The sequence below is a fragment of the Lepidochelys kempii genome, chromosome 2 (genome assembly GCF_965140265.1).
Source record: "Lepidochelys kempii isolate rLepKem1 chromosome 2, rLepKem1.hap2, whole genome shotgun sequence".
Taxonomy (NCBI): Eukaryota; Metazoa; Chordata; order Testudines; family Cheloniidae; genus Lepidochelys; species Lepidochelys kempii.
In genome coordinates this window covers 402,688-424,820 of record NC_133257.1, presented here as the reverse complement: position 1 = coordinate 424,820, position 22,133 = coordinate 402,688, and the positions used below count along the sequence as shown (strand labels likewise).

Below are 22,133 nucleotides of genomic sequence, written 5' to 3'. Positions count from 1 at the left end.
CGTAAGTCTACGCAGCTGTTTGTTGCTGTCGCGGACCGAATGAAGGGTTGTCCAGTGTCCACCCAGAGGATCTCATCCTGGATCACGAGTTGTATCCACAATTGCTATGAACTGGTGAAGGTGCCCCCGCCACCACTTGTGACAAGCCACTAGGGTGCAGGCCTCGGCGGCAGCTTCCTCACTCAGGTGCCGATCCAGGAAATCCAGGCTGATGCTGGTTTCAGCAGAGCAGTACTACAATCTGCTTGACTGTGAACTTCAAGCCCACCTCCTGCGATTCTGCTTGTGAGTCACCTACAGTGGAATTGACATGCGCAAGCACTTGAAGAAGAAAAAATGGTTATTCACCTTTTTGTAACTGTCGTTCTTCGAGATGTGTTGGAAGCACCATCCCTAGGACCCAGGGCAGAAGTGATGAATCCATCACTTCTGGGACCGACCCATCACTTCTGGGACCAGCCGCGCCTGGTGCTGGCCAATTGCACTGGCGGCCTGCGGGGCCCACAGGGCCCGGAGCGGTCGCCCCGATTCACCATACCTACTGGACAGCTCTGTATGATGCTCATGTCCATTCCATTAACCACACTCCTGACCCTCTGTTGGAGTTGTCAGCAAGAAGGATCCAAGAGGGCGCAGGGCTGGTGGTGCCTAATATACCACGCCTTGAGGGCGCCGCAGCCGGCTCTACGGGTACCGCTAAGGGAAAAGTCTTCGACAGCTGTGCACATGGGTGCACACACACACACACAACGGAATGGACGTGAGCAACACATCTAAAAGAACAACAGTTACAAAAAGGGAGTAACCGTTTTTTCCTTCCAAAGTGGGGTACTTTGCATTACCTTCATTTCTCCAGTTTGTCCAGTTTGTTTGGGAGGAGAGCTAGATACGTTGGAGGGTAGGGGTAGGATACAGAGGGCCCTAGACAAATAGGAGGATTGGGCCAAAAGAAATCTGATGAGGTTCAACAAGGGCAAGTGCAGAGTCCTGCACTTAGGACGGAAGAACCCCATGCACCGCTACAGACTAGGGACCGAATGGCTCGGCAGCAGTTCTGCAGAAAAGGACCTAGGGGTTACAGTGGATGAGAAGCTGGATATGAGTCAACAGTGTGCCGTTGTTGCCAAGAAGGTCAGTGGCATTTTGGGCTGCATAAGTAGGGGCATTGCCAGCAGATCGAGGGACTAGATCGTTCCCCTCTATTTGACATTGGTGAGGCCTCATCTGGAGTACTGTGTTCAGTTTTGGGCCCCACACTACAAGAAGGATGTGGAAAAATTGGAAAGAGTCCAGCGAAGGGCAACAAAAATGATTAGGGGACTGGAACACGTGAGTTATGAGGAGAGGCTGAGGGAACTGGGATTGTTTAGTCTACGGAAGAGAAGACTGAGGGGGGATTTGATAGCTGCTTTCAACTACCTGAAAGGGGGTTCCAAAGAGGATGGATCTAGACTGTTCTCAGTGGTAGCTGATGACAGAACAAGGAGTAATGGTCTCAAGTTGCAGTGGGGGAAGTTTAGGTTGCATATTAGGAAAAACTTTTTCACTAGGAGGGTGGTGAAACACTGGAATGGGTTACCTATGGAGGTGGTGGAATCTCCTTCCTTAGAAGTTTTTAAGGTCAGGCTTGACAAAGCCTTGGCTGGGATGATTTAGTTGGGGATTGGTCCTGCTTTGAGCAGGGGTTTGGACTAGGTGACCTCCTGAGTCCCTTCCAACCCTAATCGTCTATGATTCTATGATTCAGATCATTTTTAATTTTAATCCTTATTAAACATTATTTTTTCCAAGCTCATGCTGAGGTGGTAATGCAAGCCAGGGGAGCATTCTTCCCACAGGCTACCATGGAGCAGCCTTCACTGGGAGAGGACACACCCACAGATTGGCCAGGCAGTCACAGGCCAGGAGATCTTCTGGAACTCTCACACAATAATGGCCATGAGTAATGCTTCCTACCACTTTTGAGTGGCTAGGAAGAGACCACATCCCTTCTTGGCATTAATCACACAGGCCTGCCAGTCTGCTTGGATTACAGCATTGCTGTTGACCGGCACTAGAAAGCATCAGTCCTGAGGAAACTACACTGGGGCAACATCTGCCTCCTCAACAACACAGGTCACTTCAGGCCCATGCTCCACTCCCATAGAGCCCTGCAGCTAATCCAAGATCTCTGTCCTTGTTTCCAAAGCACGAACAGATCTGGGTCTGGATACCTGAGGCTCATCTCACTCTCCAGGACCTTCCCCACCCTCAGTGAGTCTGCTGCTCAGGCACAATGGGTGAAACTTGAGCAGGCAGGAGTTGGTGCTTCTTGGGGCTCACCCAGGACTGTAGAACTCCCTCCTGCAGAGCCTGGGAACTACCACAAACCCCTCAGTGTTTTCTAGTCCAAATGCAAAGTGCACTTGCCCCTCCCGTCCGAAACAACTGCCCAGAACATGTCAGTGACTAATCACAATAATGCCCCTGCTCACACACTCTCCTCAGGGTGAGGGATGACGAGGCAGGCCGTGTATCCCTAGCAATGGATGCAGTATGTAGAGCTGAATAGCAGAGATTCTAGTGGAACCATTGTCGTGGAGGAGAGAGCTCCTTTACTCACTGGAGGACTCTGAGCTTATTGTTCCAGAAAGCCATTTTCCCATAGAGCTCAGAGATTCAGTATCCAGGATAAGGTGCTAGGTCCCTGTACCTCCCACTCTAGCAATGGGCCTAGTCCCTGGAGCACCTCAAGACTTATAGCCCTGAGCAAAATTAGTTTCTTTTTAACTGTTCTGAGTCTCACTCTGGCTTGAATCCCAAGGCAGGGGGCTGCCAAGAGGATCTCTTGCAAAGAATTCCATTTGCTGAAATGTGCCTCCATTTACCGAGGCCTCTGAAACTAGCAGGAGCTCTGGAGTTTCACAGTTGCCAGCTAGCAACCCTTCCCCAGGCTGGCTGCTGCCATGCCCTGGGCTGTCTGTGCTTCCTGTCTCATCTAAGGGAAGGAGTTTACTGAACCAAAAGAGAATGGATTCTGCTGCTGAGGAAGTCAGTCTAACAGATGCTGCAGGCTGTGGGTGAGAGCCCAAGGCCTTCAGGGAGGCTGTAGATTCCCATTGCTCTTGCCGTCCTCCCCATCTTCTGTCCTCCTTACTTCTCCTGCCCTACCTATTTCACTCTCTCTTAATCCAACTAGGGCAGCAAGGGGATACCCTGCTGGGCATACTACCTTCCTCCCCTGAATCCAGCCCATGGGCAGTGCTCAAGCTGCCCAACTCTGGCACTGAGCATTAACATGGGGTCATTTGCTCTTTCTGAGTTCCTTTGATTCAGCCCCTCTACCACCAGATCTTTGGCAAAAGGCTATGTCTACAGTCAGCCATGTCCCTGGTGCTGGGGCAGGCAACTGGAGAGAATGATCGGTGCCTGATGCTCACTGCCCTCTGCTCTTTTCTCTTCCAGTCACCCGAAGCAGCTGGCAATCTCAGATACGTGGATGACACAAATAGCACAGGTAAGTTACTGACCTAGTAATAGGGAGCCATACAACCCCCACCTCCCCCACATCAACCCTCCTAGCCACAGTACTGGGGAGTCCACAGAGCACTGACGAATCCAGTTTGTTCTGTTGTCTGAAGCAATCTCCTGTTTCTGTCCCATTCTAGATTGAACTCTCCAGTCCAGCAGCACTGAATTGTGGGTAGGATTTTTCTGCATTGTGGCTGGATGATGACTGATTTGCTGGGAGTAGTGTGTAGTGAGCATGCCTCCGTTTGTTCCTGGCCTCTGTCCTGAGGCAAAGGGTGGGAGGGTCTGGCCTCCTGCAGCTGACTTTGGTGTGCAGTGTGCATGCCCCAGTATGTCCCCTGGGACTGTCCTAGGTGGGAGTGGAGAGCCTGGCTGCCTGCAGCTGGGAATGGGAGGTATGTGGTGGGTTGCAGGGCTTGAGAACATTTGAGCACTTGAGAACCAGGGTTCTTCTTCGAGTCTGTGTGCATGTACATGGACCACATGCACATGGACTCAGAGTCTTTGGCCAGCATGCACCCTGCATGGTTTTTTTTCATTTCATTTTCACAAAAAAACTTTTGCTTTTGTGGTGCCTCGCACCAGTGGTGGTCTCAGAGTATCACAGCTTTAAGCCCTGTCTACCACGCGGTGCACTTACTCCCCATGATTGAGCACAGTTGGTGTCTTCAGTCTGGGTGACAGCCATGTCCCAGACCAGTGCTCGGTGGCTTGGCCGTTCTCCCCCAGGGCTCGTTTTTCCTGTGACAGCCAACTAAAACACTTCCTCCTGATGTGGTCCATTAGAGGAGCACTGGATCCCAAAGGAAGTCCCTCTGACTAAGAAAGGCACCCTCTCCTCACAGGTCCCCTTCAGTCAGTGTCCTGTAATTAGGGATTCGACTCCTAAGGCCAGATGCACACTGTCACTCTCACACAGGTATAACTTATGTCGCTCAGAGGCGTGAATAAGATGCCCCCTGAGTGACGTAAGTCACACCAACCTAAGCACCAGTGTGGACAGCGCTGCCTCTCCCAGAGACGGATTTATTGTGCCAATGGGAGCGTAATCAGACACGCTACTGCGGCATAGCTGTGTTGGGCAGCTGCGTGCTGTAGTTCCTCTAGTGTAGACTAACCCAAAGACTGCCAGGCCTAAGTGCCTGCAGCCCCCTGTGTTGACATTCGTCCGTTCCTTAAGGCAAGTTTGGCACTGGCAGGGAGCCTGGCACTGAAGCCTGGCACTACCTCCACCTTGAGGAAGGGCAGATTGGAGCTCCATTCCCGGGGAGGCTCTTGGCACCCAGAATAGGATAGGGCAGAGAGACCACAGAAGAGCCATAGCACTGTCTATCCAAAATTGTCAGGCCTTGGGCTTAATCATGCTGAAAAGTCTAAAATGACTGAGTCCTTCAACTGCTCAGATCTGAGGGAAATGAAATCCACCCCAGCACTGAAGCCTGGTACCAATTAACTCTCCTTGTTGCCAAGTGGTCAGTCGCAAAATTGGCACCCACAGTGGAGTCCTTGACAGGTCTGGCAGATGTAACGCACGTGTTGAGCCCTCCATACCAACGGCAGTCCCAATATGTCAGGTGCCACAATACCTGATCCTACTGCCAACAACCTCTCACCCTTGCTTAGAGAGCTCGACACCGCCTGTAGAGCATGACCAGTTCTTGTCTCCTGCCCATTCCTTTTCCCCTGAATTAAGCAGGGAACCATCACCAATTCCTTGCCTGCTGGCTAGACCTACATCATCCTCTCATTCTCCACTCCCTGATCACAGAGAACCCCTCCTAAATATCTCCCGCTCATTCTACCTTCTCCATGAGCTTTCTTAGTCTTCTCCATGAGCTCCATCTCCTCCATGGTCTTACCCATTCAGTTTCCACCTGGGCCTTATTGGGTGTTTTGGGACCCCCCTTCTAAGCCCTCTTGAACTTGTTCACCTTCCTGTTCTTCTTTAAAGAACTCAGATCTAATTCACTAACTAGGTCTGTCCCTTGTCCGCCCAGTGATATGGGTCTCCATAGAGAGCGAGAACCAGAACAGGAGGAGGATGAAGATAGAGAGCAAAACAGGGAAGAGGATGTTACTCTGGGAGCCTCAGGAGCTTCCTAACCGTTTCCCTCCCATGTCTTCGAAAAGCCCTATCATCACTGGATAAAGCAGTGACATCCACCCCAATTCCTGCCTCAGATGACTTCCAGGCTAGGTTTGCTGTGAAGTATATCAGACTGATTAGATTCGTAGACTCATAGACTTTAAGGTCAGAGGGGACCATCATGTTCATCAAATCTGACCTCCTGCACATTGCAGGCCACAGAATCTCACCCATGCACTTCTGAAATAGACCCCTAACCTCTAGCAGAGTTACTGAAGACCTCAAATCGTGATTTACAGACTTAAAGTTACAGAGAATTCAGCATTTACACTAGTTTAAATTTACAAGTGACCCATGCTGCAGAGGAAGGTGAACCCCCCCTCGCCCTCTCCGCAGGGTCTCAGCCAATCTGACCTGGGGGGAAATTCCTTTCTGACCACAAATATGGTGATCAGTTAAACCCTGAGCATGTGGGCAAGACCCACAGCCAGACACCTGGGAAAGAATTCTCCGTAATAACTTAAAGGTCCATCCAGCCCAGCATCCTGTCTAATGACAGTGGCCAATGCCAGGTGCCCCAGAGGGAGTGAACCTAACAGGTAATGATCAAGTGATCTCTCTCCTGCCATCCATCTCCATCCTCTGACAAACAGAGGCTAGGGACACCATTCCTTACCCATCCTGGCCAATAGCCATTAGTGGACTTAACCTCCATGAATTTATCCATTTCTCTTTTAAACCCTGTTATAGTCCTAGCCTTCACAACCTCCTCAGGCAAGGAGTTCCACAGGTTGACTGTGTGCTGTATGAAGAAGAACTTCCTTTTATTTGTTTTAAACCTGCTACCCATTAATTTCATTTGGTGGCCCCTAGTTCTTGTGTTATGGGAACAAGTAAATAACTTTTCCTTATTCACTTTCTCCACACCACTCATGATTTTATAGACCTCTATCATATTCCCCCTTAGTCTCCTCTTTTCCAAGCTGAAAAGTCCTAGCCTCTTTAATCTGTCCTCATATGGGACCCGTTCCAAACTCCTGTGGTGGAAAATTAACCACGCGTTGTGTTTGGATCAGAACAGGCCTGAGGCTCCTTTATTGATTACAAGCGCAGGGTAGATAACAGCTCGAAGTAGCTGCCCCCTGATGCAAAGCACACACAGCTTTTTAAAGCTTAAAACCACAGACAAATTACACATACTTCCATATTAATTACCTTATTTTGAATACATTGCAAAATTAACACTGGTCAAAAGCAAAAACAAGCGTCTCCCCCACTAGGCCCCTCTTGTTATTCACTGTCCGTTCTTTTGCAGTCAGCTACCTTTCTAACACAGCTGTTGCAGCTATATATTTCATAAGCTTGACTACCGCAAATTTGTTCTGTTCCCAAACCACAATTGGTCAAGCACACTTGCACCAACTGCGTTTTCCCTTGTTTGGTATATAATGTAAGCTTTTAACAGTTGCTTTGCCTTATTTGGAGTACAGCAAAACAAGCTTTTCCTGTTATTGACAGGTTTGTTCTTTTGCAGTTAATGGTCTTTCCTAATTTCTAGCTGCTATGGTTACATTTCTTAAGCCATGCTGTTGTAACTGCCCTACAATGGAATTTTCCTCACCCTCTTCTTATGCTCTGTATACACAGTTAGCTTGACCAAAGTTTTAGGCCTATAAGTTTAGGCATGCTAGATCTTTCCTGCACACCCCTAATCATTTTAGTTGCCCTTCTCTGAAACTTTTCTAATGCCAGTATATTTTTTTTTGTGATGAGGAGACCACATCTGTACACAGTATTCAAGATTTGGGTGTACCATGGATTTATATAAGGGCAATAAGATATTCTCCGTCTTATTCTCTATCCCTTTTTTAATGATTCCTAACATCCTGTTCGCTTTTTTGACTGCCGCTGCACACTGCATGGACGTCTTCAGAGAACTATCCACGATGACTCCTCTGATGGTTAGAAACCTTCATCTAATTTGAAGCCTAAACTTGTTGATGGCCAGTTTATATCCATTTGTTCTAATGTCCACGTTGGCACTTAACTTACATAACTCCTCTCCCGCCTTGATATTTATCCCTCTGATTATTTATAGAGAGCAACCATATGTCCCCTCAGCCTTCTTTTGGTTAGGCTAAACAAGTCAAGCTCTTTGAGTCTTCTCTCATAAGACACATTTTCCATTCCTCAGATCATCCTAGTAGCCCTTCTCTGCACCTGTTCCAGTTTGAATTTATCTTTTTCAAACATGGGAGACCAGAACTGCACACAGTATTTCAGATGAGGTCTCACCAGTGCCTTGTATAACGGTACTAACACCTCCTTATCTCTACTGGAAATACCTCACCTGATGCATCCTAGGACTGCATTAGCCTTTTTCACAGCTGCATCACATTGCTGGTTCATAGTCATCCTGTGATCAACCAATACACCCAGATTTTTCTTCTCCTCTGTCACTTCCAACTGATACAGCCGCGGCTTATAGCAAAAATTCTTGTTGTTAGTCCCTAAATGTATGACTTTGCACTTTGCACTATTAAATTTCATCCCATTTCTATTATTCCAGTTTACAAGGTCATTCAGATCATCTTGTATGATGATGAGCTACCCATTATATAGGAGAAAGCTCACAAACTTTTCAATATTCTCCATCTGACTTTCCCATGCAATTGGCAATGCTAATCCGTAAAGGGACATTAATCATTCATTCATAGATTCACAGAGCCTGTGAAAGGCCTTTCGAAGATTCTAGCCTTCTCAGTTCTCTCAAATATTGTAGCTATGAAGAGGTATCAAATCCCTCAGAAAGGGTTTAAGAATTTCTACTCCCATCCATGCCCATGGTCCTTAATGAGTTCTGTAGTTGAGGAAAAATACAAATAGGCTGAAAAATTCAGTCATTTCCAAAGATATAAGGACCCCAAGAGACGTAACCTCTTAGGCAGGACCTCTTTGGCTTCTCTCCAACTAAGGATAGACAATTCTTCTCCATCCATCAGCTCAGCAGCGACAATGGGTCTGAATGAAATCTTTCCATCACTTTTCATTTTGCACAGCTTTGTTCATCTTTAAACCTTTTTGTTCCATGTCATTCTTCACCAAGTCTATCGAATGCATCCACAGTCTTCTTCTATTTCTTGGTTCAAATTTCATGTCCCACCTATTTTGAGAGTTATGGAGGATGTGTGGGGCAAAACAATTGAGATCCGCCCTATATCACCCAAAAACCTCTTAGTCATGGGGACCTTAAATTCTATGTTAAAAAGTATGAGAACAGGAGGGCAAGTGACTTGGTTTCATGTTCTCTATGTATATAAATCTCCCCACTGTATTTTCCACTGAATGCATCCGATGAAGTGAGCTGTAGCTCACAAAAGCTTATGCTCAAATAAATTTGTTAGTCTCTAAGGTGTTAGTTTCTAAGCCTCATCCACCTCATCCCCCTGGTCCGGTGGTCTATAGCAGACTCCCACCACTACATCACTCTTGTTGCTCACACTTCTAAAGTTAATCATAGAATCATAGAATATCAGGGTTGGAAGGGACCCCAGAAGGTCATCTAGTCCAACCCCCTGCTCAAAGCAGGACCAATTCCCAGTTAAATCATCCCAGCCAGGGCTTTGTCAAGCCTGACCTTAAAAACCTCTAAGGAAGGAGATTCTACCACCTCCCTAGGTAACGCATTCCAGTGTTTCACCACCCTCTTAGTGAAAAAGCTTTTCCTAATATCCAATCTAAACCTCCCCCACTGCAACTTGAGACCATTACTCCTCGTTCTGTCATCTGCTACCATTGAGAACAGTCTAGAGCCACCCTCTTTGGAACCCCCTTTCAGGTAGTTGAAAGCAGCTATCAAATCCCCCCTCATTCTTCTCTTCTGCAGGCTAAACAATCCCAGCTCCCTCAGCCTCTCCTCATAAGTCATGTGTTCCAGTCCCCTAATCATTTTTGTTGCCCTTCGCTGGACTCTCTCCAATTTATCCACATCCTTCTTGAAGTGTGGGGCCCAAAACTGGACACAGTACTCCAGATGAGGCCTCACCAATGTTGAATAGAGGGGAACGATCACGTCCCTCGATCTGCTCGCTATGCCCCTACTTATACATCCCAAAATGCCATTGGCCTTCTTGGCAACAAGGGCACACTGCTAACTCATATCCAGCTTCTCGTCCACTGTCACCCCTAGGTCCTTTTCTGCAGAACTGCTGCCTAGCCATTCGGTCCCTAGTCTGTAGCTGTGCATTGGGTTCTTCCGTCCTAAGTGCAGGACCCTGCACTTATCCTTATTGAACCTCATCAGATTTCTTTTGGCCCAATCCTCCAATTTGTCTAGGTCCTTCTGTATCCTATCCCTCCCCTCCAGCGTATCTACCACTCCTCCCAGTTTAGTATCATCCGCAAATTTGCTGAGAGTGCAATCCACACCATCCTCCAGATCATTTATGAAGATATTGAACAAAACCGGCCCCAGGACTGACCCTTGGGGTACTCCACTTGATACCGGCTGCCAACTAGATATGGAGCCATTGATCACTACCCGTTGAGCCCGACAATCTAGCCAGCTTTCTACCCACCTTGTAGTGCATTCATCCAGCCCATACTTCCTTAACTTGCTGACAAGAATACTGTGGGAGACCGTGTCAAAAGCTTTGCTAAAGTCAAGAAACAATACATCCACTGCTTTCCCTTCATCCACAGAACCAGTAATCTCATCATAAAAGGCGATTAGATTAGTCAGGCATGACCTTCCCTTGGTGAATCCATGCTGGCTGTTCCTGATCACTTTCCTCTCATGCAAGTGCTTCAGGATTGATTCTTTGAGGACCTGCTCCATGATTTTTCCAGGGACTGAAGTGAGGCTGACTGGCCTGTAGTTCCCAGGATCCTCCTTCTTCCCTTTTTTAAAGATTGGCACTACATTAGCCTTTTTCCAGTCATCCGGGACTTCCCCGGTTCGCCACAAGTTTTCAAAGATAATGGCCAATGGCTCTGCAATCACAGCCACCAATTCCTTCAGCACTCTCGGATGCAACTCGTCCGGCCCCATGGACTTGTGCACGTCCAGCTTTTCTAAATAGTCCCTAACCACCTCTATCTCCACAGAGGGCTGGCCATCTCTTCCCCATTTTGTGATGCCCAGCGCAGCAGTCTGGGAGCTGACCTTGTTAGTGAAAACAGAGGCAAAAAAAGCATTGAGTACATTAGCTTTTTCCACATCCTCTGTCACTAGGTTGCCTCCCTCATTCAGTAAGGGGCCCACACATTCCTTGGCTTTCTTCTTGTTGCCCACACATTCCTTGGCTTTCTTCTTGTTGCCAACATACCATACCATATCCTCATCCACCTCATCCCCCTGGTCCGGTGATCTATAGCAGACTCCCACCACTACATCACCCTTGTTGCTCACACTTCTAAACTTAATCCAGAGACACTCAGGTTTTTCTGCAGTTTCATACCGGAGCTCGGAGCAGTCATACTGCTCCCTTACATACAGTGCTACTCCCCCACCTTTTCTGTCCTGCCTGTTCTTCCTGAACAGTTTATAACCATCCATGACAGTACTCCAGTCATGTGAGTTATCCCACCAAGTCTCTGTTATTCCAATCACATCTTAATTCCTTGACTGTGTCTGAGCTATTGAAGTCCTCAAATCATGGTTTAAAGACTTCAAGGTGCAGAGAATCCTCCAGCAAGTGACCTGTGCCCCATGCTACAGAGGAAGGCAAAAAACCTCCAGGGCCTCTGCCAATCTGCCCTGGAGGAAAATTCCTTTCCAACCCCAAATATGGCGATCAGCTGAACCCAGAGCATGTGGGCAAGATTCACCAGCCAGATACCCAGGAAAGAATTCTCTGTAGTAACTCAGATCCCACCCCATCTAACATCCCATCACAGGCCATTGGGCCTATTTACCATGAATAGTTAAAGATCAGTTAATTGCCAAAATCATGTTATCCCATCATACCATCTCCTCCATAAACTTATCGAGTTTAATCTTGAAGCCAGATATGTCTTTTGCCCCCACTGCTTCCCTTGGAAGGCAATTCCAGAACTTCACTCCTCTGATGGTTAGAAATCTTCATCTAATTTCAAGTCTAAACTTCCCGATGGCCAGTTTGTATCCATTTGTTATTGTGTCCACATTGGTACTGAGCTTAAATAATTCATCTCCCTCTCCGGTATTTATCCCTCTGATATATTTATAGAGAGCAATCATATCTCCCCTCAACCTTCTTTTGGTTAGGCTAAACAAGTCAAGCTCTTTGAGTCTTCTCTCAGACACATTTTCCATTCCTCGGATCATCCTAGTAGCCCTTCTCTGCACCTGTTCCAGTTTGAATTCATCCTTCTTAAACATGGGAGGCCAGAACTGCACACAATATTCCAGATGAGGTCTCACCAGTGCCTTGTATAATGGTACTAACACCTCCTTATCTCTACTGGAAATATCTCACCTGATGCATTCCAAGACCGCATTAGCTTCTTTCACGGCCATATCAAATTGGCAGCTCATAGTCATGCTGTGATCAACCAATACTCTGAGGTCCTTCTCCTTCTCTGTTACTTCCAGGTGATGCGTCTCCAGTTTATAACAGAAATTCTTGTTATTAATCCCTAAATGCATGACCTTGCACTTGTCACTATTAAATTTCATCCTATTACTATTACTCCAGTTTACAAAGTCATCCAGATCCTTCTGTAGGATATCCCGGTCCTTCTCTGCATTGGCAATACCTCCCAGCTTTGTATCATCCGCAAACTTTATTAGCACACTCCCACTTTTTGTGCTGAGGTCAGTAATAAAAATATTAAATAAGATTGGTCCCAAAACCGATCCCTGAGGAACCCCACTGGTAACCTCCCTCCAATCTGACAGTTCACCTTTCAGTAGGACCCATTGTAGTCTCCCCTTTAACCAATTCCTTATCCACCTTTCAATTTTCCTATTGATCCCCATCTTATCCAATTTAACTAATAATTCCCCATGTGGCACGGTATCAAACGCCTTACTGAAATCGAGGTAAATTAGATCCACTGCGTTCCCTTTGTCTAAAAAACCTGTTACCTCCTCAAAGGAGGAGATCAGGTTGGTTTGGCACGATCTGCCTGTTTTAAAATCATGTTGTATTTTGTCCCATTTACCATTGACCTCAATGTCCTTAACTACTTTCTCCTTCAAAATTTTTTCCAAGACCTTGCATACTACAAATGTCAAACTAACAGGCCTGTAGTTACCCAGATCGCTTTTTTTTCCTTTCTTAAAAATAGGAACTATGTTAGCAATTCTCCAGTCATACGGTACAACCCCTGAGTTTACAGATTCATTAAAACTTCTTGCTAATGGGCTTGCAATTCCATGTGCCAATTCCTTTAATATTCTTGGATGAAGATTATCTGGGCCCCCCGATTTAATCCCATTAAGCTGTTCGAGTTTCGCTTCTACTTCAGATATGGTAATATCTACCTCCATATCCTCATTCCCATTTGTCATGCTACCATTATCCCTAAGATCCTCATTAGCCTTATTAAAGACTGAGGCAAAGTATTTGTTTAGATACTGGGCCATGCCTAGATTATCCTTAACCTTCACTCCATCCTCAGTGTTTAGTGGTCCCACTTCTTCTTTCTTTGTTTTCTTCTTATTTATATGGCTATAGAACCTTTTACTATTGGTTTTAATTCCCTTTGCAGGGTCCAACTCTACTTGACTTTTAGCCTTTCTCACTTTATCCCTACATGTTCTGACCTCAAAAAGGTAGCTTTCCTTGCTGATCCCTATCATCTTCCACTCCCTGTATGCTTTCTGCTTTTTCTTGATCGCCTCTCTGAGATGCTTGCTCCTCCAGCTTGTCTACAACTCCTGCCGATGAACTTTTTCCCCTTTCTTGGGATGCAGGCTTCCAACAACTTCTGCAGCTTTGACTTGAAGTAATCCCAGGCCTCCTCTGCCTTTAGATCCACAAGATTTTCAGTCCAATCCACTTCCCTAACCAATTTCCTTAATTTTTTAAAGTCAGCCCTTTTGAAATCAAAAACCCTAGTCACAGATCTGTTTTTGTTTATCCTTCCATTTAGTTTGAACTGAATTAGCTCATGATCACTTGAACCAAGGTTGTCCCCTACAACCATTTATTCTATGAGGTCCTCACTACTCACCAAAACCAAATCTCAAATGGCATCCCCTCTTATCGGTTCAGCAACTACTAATCATCCACTGTAACCAGAAGCTGGAGATGAGTTAGCAGTGTGCCCTTGTTGCCAAGAAGGCTAACAGCATATTGGGCAGTATTAGTAGGAGCCTTGGCAGCAGATTGAGGGAAGTGATCGTTCCCCTCTATTCGGCACTGGTGAGGCCACATCTGGAGTATTGGTCTAGTTTTGGGGCCCCCCACTACAGAAGGGATGTGGACAAATTGGAGAGTCCAGCAGAGGGCAATGAAAATGATTAAGGGGTGGGGGCACATGACTTCCAAGGAGAGGCTGAGGGAACTGGGCTTGTTTAGTCCGCAGAAGAGAAGAGTGAGGGAGGATTTGATAGCAGCCTTCAACTACCTTAAGGGAGGTTCCAAGGAGGATGGAGCTCGGCTGTTCTCAGTGGTGGCAGATGACAGAACAAGGAGCAATGGTCTCAAGTTGCAGTGGGGGAGGTCTAGGTTAGATATTAGGAAACACTATTTCACTAGGAGGGTGGTGAAGCACTGGAATGGCTTCCCTCGGGAGATGATGGAATCTCCATCCTTAGAGGTTTTTAAGACCTAGCTTGACAAAGCCCTGGCTGGGATGATTTAGTTGGGGATTGGTCCTGCTTTGAGCAGGGAGTTGGACTAGATGACCCCCTGAGGTCCCTTCCAACCCTGATATTCTATGATTCTTCCTAGCAATCCTTCTTCTTGGAATAATATCCCATTGTTGAAGAATTCAGAGCCCTCTCTCCGACACCACCTGCGTATGCACGCATTTACTTCCACAATTCGATGGTCCCTACCTGGGCCTTTTCCTTCAACAGGGAGGATGGACGAGAACACAACTTGCGCCTCCAACTCCTTTATCCTTCTTCCTAGAGCCACATAGTCTGCAGTGAGACGCTCAAGGTCATTCTTGGAAGTATCATTTGTGCCCACGTGGAGAAGTAGGAAAGGGTAGCAGTCTGAGGGCTTGATCAGTCTCCGCAGACAGTCCGTCACATCCTGGATTCTAGCTCCCTCCTACCATTCCTTAGAATCATGAACTCTGTCATATTATGATCACTTTCACCCAAACAGCCTTCCACCTTAGAATTCTCAACCAGTTCTTCCCTATGTGCCAGAATCAAATCCAGAACAGCCTCTCCCCTAGTCGCTTTCTCCACCTTCAGTAATAAAAAGTTGTCTCCAGAGCATTACAAGAACTTGCTGGATGATCTGTGCCCTGCTGTGTTGTTTTCCCAACAGCTGTCTGTATAGCTGAAGGTCCCCCATCACCACCAAGCCCTGTGCTTCGGATGGTTTTGTTAGTTATTCCAAACTAAGAGCTCTCAGTCTGGGGAATCTTCCCCAGGGAAGGAGTGGGAATCCCATCCTGGGACATTTAAAACTATGTGGGCAGAGCCCTGATTATAGAGAACATGCAACTACACGTTAGGAGGCTTATTCCTTCACCCACTTACTTCCCTGGTCCTTCTCGCATGAACAGAGAGCAACAATACCCGAAGTCCAAAGGTGCAAACAATTCGATGTTTATTGGGGTGAACTTCCAGCAAGCATGATTCCAGTTTCCTTCCTTAGTATCCTCCTTCCCAGCTCTGACACCACAGAGCCTTACACCTGTGTCCCTGTTTCCATTCCTACCTTTAGCCAAACATGATTCCAACTTCCTTACTCCCATTCCCTGTTCCCATTTCCCCCTTTAGCAAAACATGATTCCAATTTTCTTACCCCCATTCCCTGTTCCCATCTCCCTTACCCACATGCCCATGCCCATGCCCACCCCCACCCACTCACTTCCTCTTTGACTACAGATTATATAATAAAACTTGAGTTCTGCTTAGCTATACCTTAACCAATCATTTTACTGAAATTTAACTAAACAATCCTAACATATTGTAACATGATTATGTAACCAATTATATCCCACCACCTTAATTAGTTTACACCCAGCAAAATTAATTATACAGCAGACAGGAACAATCACAGAACCAGACAGAGATTATACAGACAAACAATAGCAAAGTGGGAACTACAATGACAAGACAACACAGAAGCGAGGATTTCACATCCCAGCTATTGATAAGTGAGTTCTTGCCAGACAGGATGCTATCAAACTAAGTTTCCTTTTACATTTTCTAGGCACTTCCCTTTCTCTGGAGGTGATAGGAATACAATCCTGTCCTGATAGTGCCTAACAGCCCAATAGCACCTTATTTCAGTGTGACTAGTTTGGAATGTGAGGATGTGACGGTTCGCTTCCCAGCTTATGGCTGCCTCTGCTGCTTAGCCAAAGGCCTTAGCCTAAGAACAGGGCCTCAGACTGTCACAGTAAGAGAAGGCCCTTACACCAGCAGACAGTGATTTTGATTCTTTCTTTTATACCTCTAGAACTAGCCAAGCGATAAGAATACACCTAAATTCTTGAAGTACAGGCCTTTGCAGACAGGCCTGAATATCTATATCCTAACACTACATCCTACAGTGCTAGGGACATTATAGCTAGACCAGTACTGCACTGGTGTTGGAGAAGCACTAGGCATGACCCAAGGGGGCCTGCACCGAGGTAACCTGATGACAAATCCCTCAGAGGTAGCTTTCAGAGTAACAGCCGTGTTAGTCTGTATTCGCAAAAAGAAAAGGAGTACTTGTGGCACCTTAGAGTGTAACCAATTTATTTGAGCATAAGCTTTCGTGAGCTACAGCTCACGATGCATTCGATGAAGTGAGCTGTAGCTCACGAAAGCTTATGCTCAAATAAATTGGTTAGTCTCTAAGGTGCCACAAGTACTCCTTTTCTTTTTTCAGAGGTAGCTGGCTCTCTCCTATGGGTGTGACTGTCACTGCACAGTTACTGATTTGTAAATCCATAGAATCATAGAATAACAGAGTTGGAAGAGACCTCTGGAGGCCATCTAGTCCAACCCCCTGCCCAGAGCAGGACCAATCCCAACTACATCATCCCAGCCAGGGCTTTATCAAGCCTGACCTTAAAAACTTCTAAGGAAGGAGATTCCACCACCTCCCTAGGCAACGCATTCCAGTGTTTCACCACCCTCCTAGTGAAAAAGTTTTTCCTAATATCCAACCTAAATCTCCCCCACTGCAACTTGAGACCATTACTCCTTGTCCTGTCATCTGCTATCACTGAGAACAGTCTAGATCCATCCTCTTTGGATCCACCTTTCAGGTAGTTAAAAGCAGCTATCAAATCCCCCCTCATTCTTCTCTTCCGTAGACTAAACAATCCCAGTTCCCTCAGCCTCTCCTCATAAGTCATGTGTTCCAGACCCCTAATCATTTTTGTTGCCCTTCGCTGGACTCTCTCCAATTTTTCCACATCCTTCTTGAAGTGTGGGGCCCAAAACTGGACACAGTACTCCAGATGAGGCCTCACCAATGTCGAATAGAGGGGAACGATCACGTCCTTCGATCTGCTGGCAATGCCCCTTCTTATACACCCCAAAATCCCATTGGCCTTCTTGGCAACAAGGGCACACTGTTGACTCCTATCCAGCTTCTCGTCCACTGTAATCCCTAGGTCCTTCTCTGCAGAACTGCTGCCCAGCCATTCGGTTCCTAGTCTGTAGTGGTGCATTGGATTCGTCCATCCTAAGTGCAGGACTCTGCACTTGTCCTTGTTGAACCTCATCAGATTTCTTTTGGCCCAATCCTCCAATTTGTCTAGGTCCCTCTGTATCCTATCCCTACCCTCCAGCGTATCTACCTCTCCTCCCAGTTTAGTGTCATCCGCAAACTTGCTGAGAGTGCAATCCACACCATCCTCCAGATCATTTATGAAGATATTGAACAAAACTGGCCCGAGGACCAACCCTTGGGGTACTCCACTTGATACCGGCTGCCAACTAGACATGGAGCCATTGATCACTACCCGTTGAGCCCAACAATCTAGCCAACTTTCTACCCACCTTGTAGTGCATCCATCCAGCCCATACTTCTTTAACTTGCTGACAAGAATACTGTGGGAGACCATGTCAAAAGCTTTGCTAAAGTCGAGGAATAACACGTCCACTGCTTTCCCTTCATCCACAGAACCAGTTATCTCATCATAGAAGGCAATTAGATTCATCAGGCATGACTTTCCCTTGGTGAATCCATGCTGACTGTTCCTGATCACTTTCCTCTCGTCTAAGTGCTTCAGAATTGATTCCTTGAGGACATGCTCCATAATTTTTCCAGTCCAGTGCGGGGGACACCTATTGCTCTCCCAAACGCTTCTGTCCTTGGCCATGGCAGAAAGGGTCCTAACAGCAAGTGGAAATGAAATGACTTTTCTTTGGCATCCAGTTAATTTGGTTTGGTTTGACTGGAGGGCGGGAATGAGTCTAGGAGACCACAGGGCATAGCTAGCTGTGAGGTTTCAGAGAAAAAAAGTAATGCTTATTCAGGACAAAATTAAAAATTTGAAATTTTTCATGGGACAGAAATTCAGAAAAATTCCATTTCAGGGAAACCAAAATGGGATTTTTTTTTTCCAGTTTACCAGCTGCTTGCCTGGAAGGGTCTTAGAGAGACAAAGCGGGGGGAGGTAATGTCTTTTATTGGACCAACTTGTGTTGGTGAGAGAAACAACCTGTGAAGCTTACACAGAGCTCTTCTGCAGGTACTCAGAGTGTTACAGCTAGATATAAGATGGAATAGATTGTTTAGCATAAGTAGTTAGTTCAAGAGACCATTTAAGGTGAAGTGGCCCGTTAACACCCCTCCAGTCATAGGGAGTAAAGGAAGAGCGAGGGTAGGTGGTTGTTAGTGCATTATAGATTGTCGTACTAAGCCACAAATCCAGTGTCTCTGTTCACAAAGTGATCACTCTGTATCTGAGAGGCATGCTGCTCTGTGGGAAATACTGTGTCTCCTCTCTGATTACTGTCTGTCTGTCTCTGCTCAGTTCCCCAGGATCAGGATGAGCCAGCAGAGGAAGAGGAGCTGTTAGTAACGCATGACTCCTCGACACCCACCACATCAGCACTTGAAGAAATGGCTCTGTACAGCAGCAAGCGCAAACTCCGACACAGCCGTCGCAGTCTGGAGGCTGCTGTCCCCACATAGAGGGTCTGCTGCACCAGGGCAACAGGACAGCCCAGCACAGGGCTCTACAACTTCCTGCACTCCACAGACTGGACTGGGTCCCACAGCTGCCTCCTTGACATTGGCTGGGACCTGTGCACCCAGAAGGCGTTGTGGTTAATGAACTTCCTTTAGGCTGGGAACCTCCTTTTTCTCTCGCTACCCACAATGCACTGGGGCACGTGCTGAACAAAACAGGACAGTGATGGACTTGTAGATGTCTGACAAAGGGTGGGAGGGGCAGGGCAGTGGGCAGCAGCAGTTTGTTAGTCTGTAAATAGTATGTGTGTATGTGTGTGCACGCACGTGTGTGGGTGTGTGACGCTGCACCTGTTATTCCCTCCACTTGGGTTTTTCAGTGGCTACTATGGGGGCTTTGTTCTGATGTGACTTAGCAGGAAGGGCCAGCCCTTTACTCCCTTTTAAATCCCACTGATTTGTTAAAAGCCAGCTCCCCCCCTAAACCATGGAGTGTCCTATCCGTGCAGGGGCAGGAATCTGTGACCTCTCTAGAACACGTTGTCCCCATGCCACTCCCCCACCAGGCCAGTGGTAATCTGGCTTGGTGTGACGCTGTTCCTCCGGCAGTAGCATTGCCCCTCAGATGCACACGTAATTCATGTCGCACAGGCTGTGGTCCATTCTAGGCAAACACGCTACGGGGGAGGGGGATGCGGGGAACAGGTGCTGACTGTCCTGTGTGAGAGTGGCCTACATGAGATGGATGAACTAGGGCAGATGGGAGTGCGAGGCTACAGCAGTGTCTGCATGTGACAGCAGTAGGGACAGACTAGGTGGGGATTAGAATGTGGTGACTCAGCAGCAGGCGGTACAAATAAAGAGACGGGGGGTAAGGTTAGAGTAGGGGGTGCAGGCAGGAAGGTGGGATGTGGACTGGCTGGGGTCAAGTTAAGGGTACTGGGTGCAGGATGATGATGGTACACAGAGAGCGATGGTGGTGGCAGCAGAAGCTGGTGGCTCTCACTGTGTTGCCCATGACCACTGCAGTAAAATGTGAGTTTTGAGTGGGGTTGGAGCATAGACGAAGTGAGCACCATGCAGGGAGCTCCAGGAGATAACGGATAATGAGATATGCATCCCACTAACTACAAATCCTACGGTCTCTCTCTGACGACTTGGTGGCGTCCTGACGCTTTACCTGCAGATTAGGGCAAACGAGATTCTTTACACATGCACCAAGTCTGTTATTGCTGGCTTCCTGACTGGAACAAGAGCCTGTCCGCCTCAGTACCAAGTGAACCCAAGGCTATCGCGCCAGTGACTAGGCACCTGTATCTACCAGTGAAACTGTCATTTCTCTTGTTCTTACTGCCCTCTGCAAGTTAAGCAGCCCTTATCCACACAGGCCCCAAATCAAAGCAAGGCATCTGAGCTTGGTTTGGCAATGGTCTGAGTGATCTTTCCACTCCCTCTAACAAATCGGTGCTCTCTTACTTGCTGATGCCGCCAGCAGTAAGTCCAGAGTTGGCCCTTAATCCTCCCAGTGCCAGGATGTGACTCGGGAGTGGAGGGCACTTCTGCTTGTACATTTACTAAATGACTGGATGCGGTTTCTTTTAGTTGAGAATCTCCTCTCTTCACACCAAATCACATGGCTCATTTGAACTGAATTGATATGTTTAATTTTACAGGGCTTGGATGGGGGAAATCTGATAGTCTATCAAACTGCAGCCATGGCTGCTGCCATCATCAGCAATTTGAGCTTTTTCTTTTTAAAACCTCATTTTAGCATTTGCTTTTTAACAAGAACAATTTCTGGATACAATCATGAATTGGTTTTGGTGACTAACTTGTGATTTTCCTTTCCCTTTGTGGTACCTGGGTGCCAGGCTCTGATCTCTCTCCTCTCCTGAGAGATGCGGAGTTAAAATTAGCTCATCAAGACTGTAACTAGTGAAATTTGTACAACCAAAGAAATCTATTTTGTGGTTCAAGGAGAATAAAGTTTACTTTACATTTTAGAGCCTGTGTCTGTCTGTGGATGAAGCTTTTTCCTCAGGCCAGTGGGAAGCACTAGAAGGGCCTCTCTCTATTCACTGCTTCTACTTTCAAATCTAGAGAAAGGCAAGTCTTCCAGCATCTCTGGTTCAATGTCCATCACATCTGTCCTGCTATGGTCTCTCCTATCTTGAGACTTCTTTCATAGATTTCAAGGCTAGAAGGAACCGCGGGACCCCTTTAGTTTGACTGCCTGTATAACAGGTCAGCGAACGGCCCCAAACTAATTTCCAGAGCATATTTTTTAGAAAAACATCTAGTCTTGATTTAAAAATTGCCCAAGATGGAGTGGTCACCACAACAACTGAGTAAATTGTTCCAGTGGTTAATTATGCTCGTTGTTAAAAATGTATGCCTTATTTCCAGTCTGAATTTGTCTAGCTTCAACGTCACTGGATCGTATTTTACCTTTCTCTGCCAGACTAAAGAGCCCATTATAGAATACTTGTTCCCCATGTACATATTTGCAGATCAAATCAAATTATCCTTTAACCTGTTCTTAAACTACATAGATTGAGCTCCTTGAGTCTATTATACGCCTTGAACTCCTTCCTATCCCCCCCGTCACACATGAAGTTGTGCATGTCACCTGCCAACATAATCATGTTTCACTGTCTCACACACACTCTCTAGATCAGGGGCAGGCAAACTTTTTGGCCTGAGGGCCACATCGGGTTTCTGAAATTGTATGGCGGCCGGTTAGGGAAGGCTGTGCCTCCCCAACCAGCCAGGCATGGCCCGGCCCCCCTGCCCCCTATCCAACCCCCCTGCTTCTCACCCCCTGACAGTCCCCCCAGGACGCCTGCCCCATCCAACCTCCCCACTGGCTCTCGGTCCCCTGACCGCCCCTGGACCCTGCCACCCCATCCAACCCCCAACTCTCCTTTGTGACTGCCCCCCCAGACCCCGCCCCATCCACACACACCCCCAGCTCCCTATCCTCTGACTGCCCCCCATCACCCCATCCAACCCCCCGCTCCTTCCTGACTGCCCCCCTCGGGACTCCCTGCCCCATTCAACACCACCCCCCCCATTCCCCACCCTCTGACCGCCCCCAACCCCTATCCACGCCCCTGACAACCCCCCCGAACTACCCCGCCCTCTATCCAACCCCGCCCCTGCTCCCTGCCCCCTTTCTGTGCTGCCTGGAGCACCGGTGGCTGGCAGCGCGGCTGCACCATGAGAGGCAGCCACGCGGCGCAGCACAGAGACCGGATCAGACCGGGCGCTGCAGCTGCGATGCC

General features: G+C 47.3%; 1 protein-coding gene across 30 annotated transcripts in view; it reads left to right on the top strand.

Annotated features, from left to right (window-relative positions):
- SCRIB (scribble planar cell polarity protein) overlaps nucleotides 1-20,852 on the top strand; it is a 238,659-nt gene extending 217,807 nt beyond the window's left edge. For 25 of the 30 annotated variants that reach the window (XM_073329722.1, XM_073329726.1, XM_073329721.1 and 22 more), the window contains 2 exons: nucleotides 3,445-3,496; nucleotides 18,692-20,852. In XM_073329722.1, coding sequence (XP_073185823.1) covers nucleotides 3,445-3,496; nucleotides 18,692-18,852 — 213 coding nt within the window. In that variant the 3' untranslated portion in view covers nucleotides 18,853-20,852. Of the gene's footprint in view, nucleotides 1-3,444; nucleotides 3,497-3,647; nucleotides 3,683-18,691 lie in introns of all 30 variants that reach the window. The other 5 variants (XM_073329736.1, XM_073329728.1, XM_073329737.1 and 2 more) reach the window with 3 other exon arrangements.
- The last annotated feature ends 1,281 nt before the right edge of the window (nucleotides 20,853-22,133 follow it).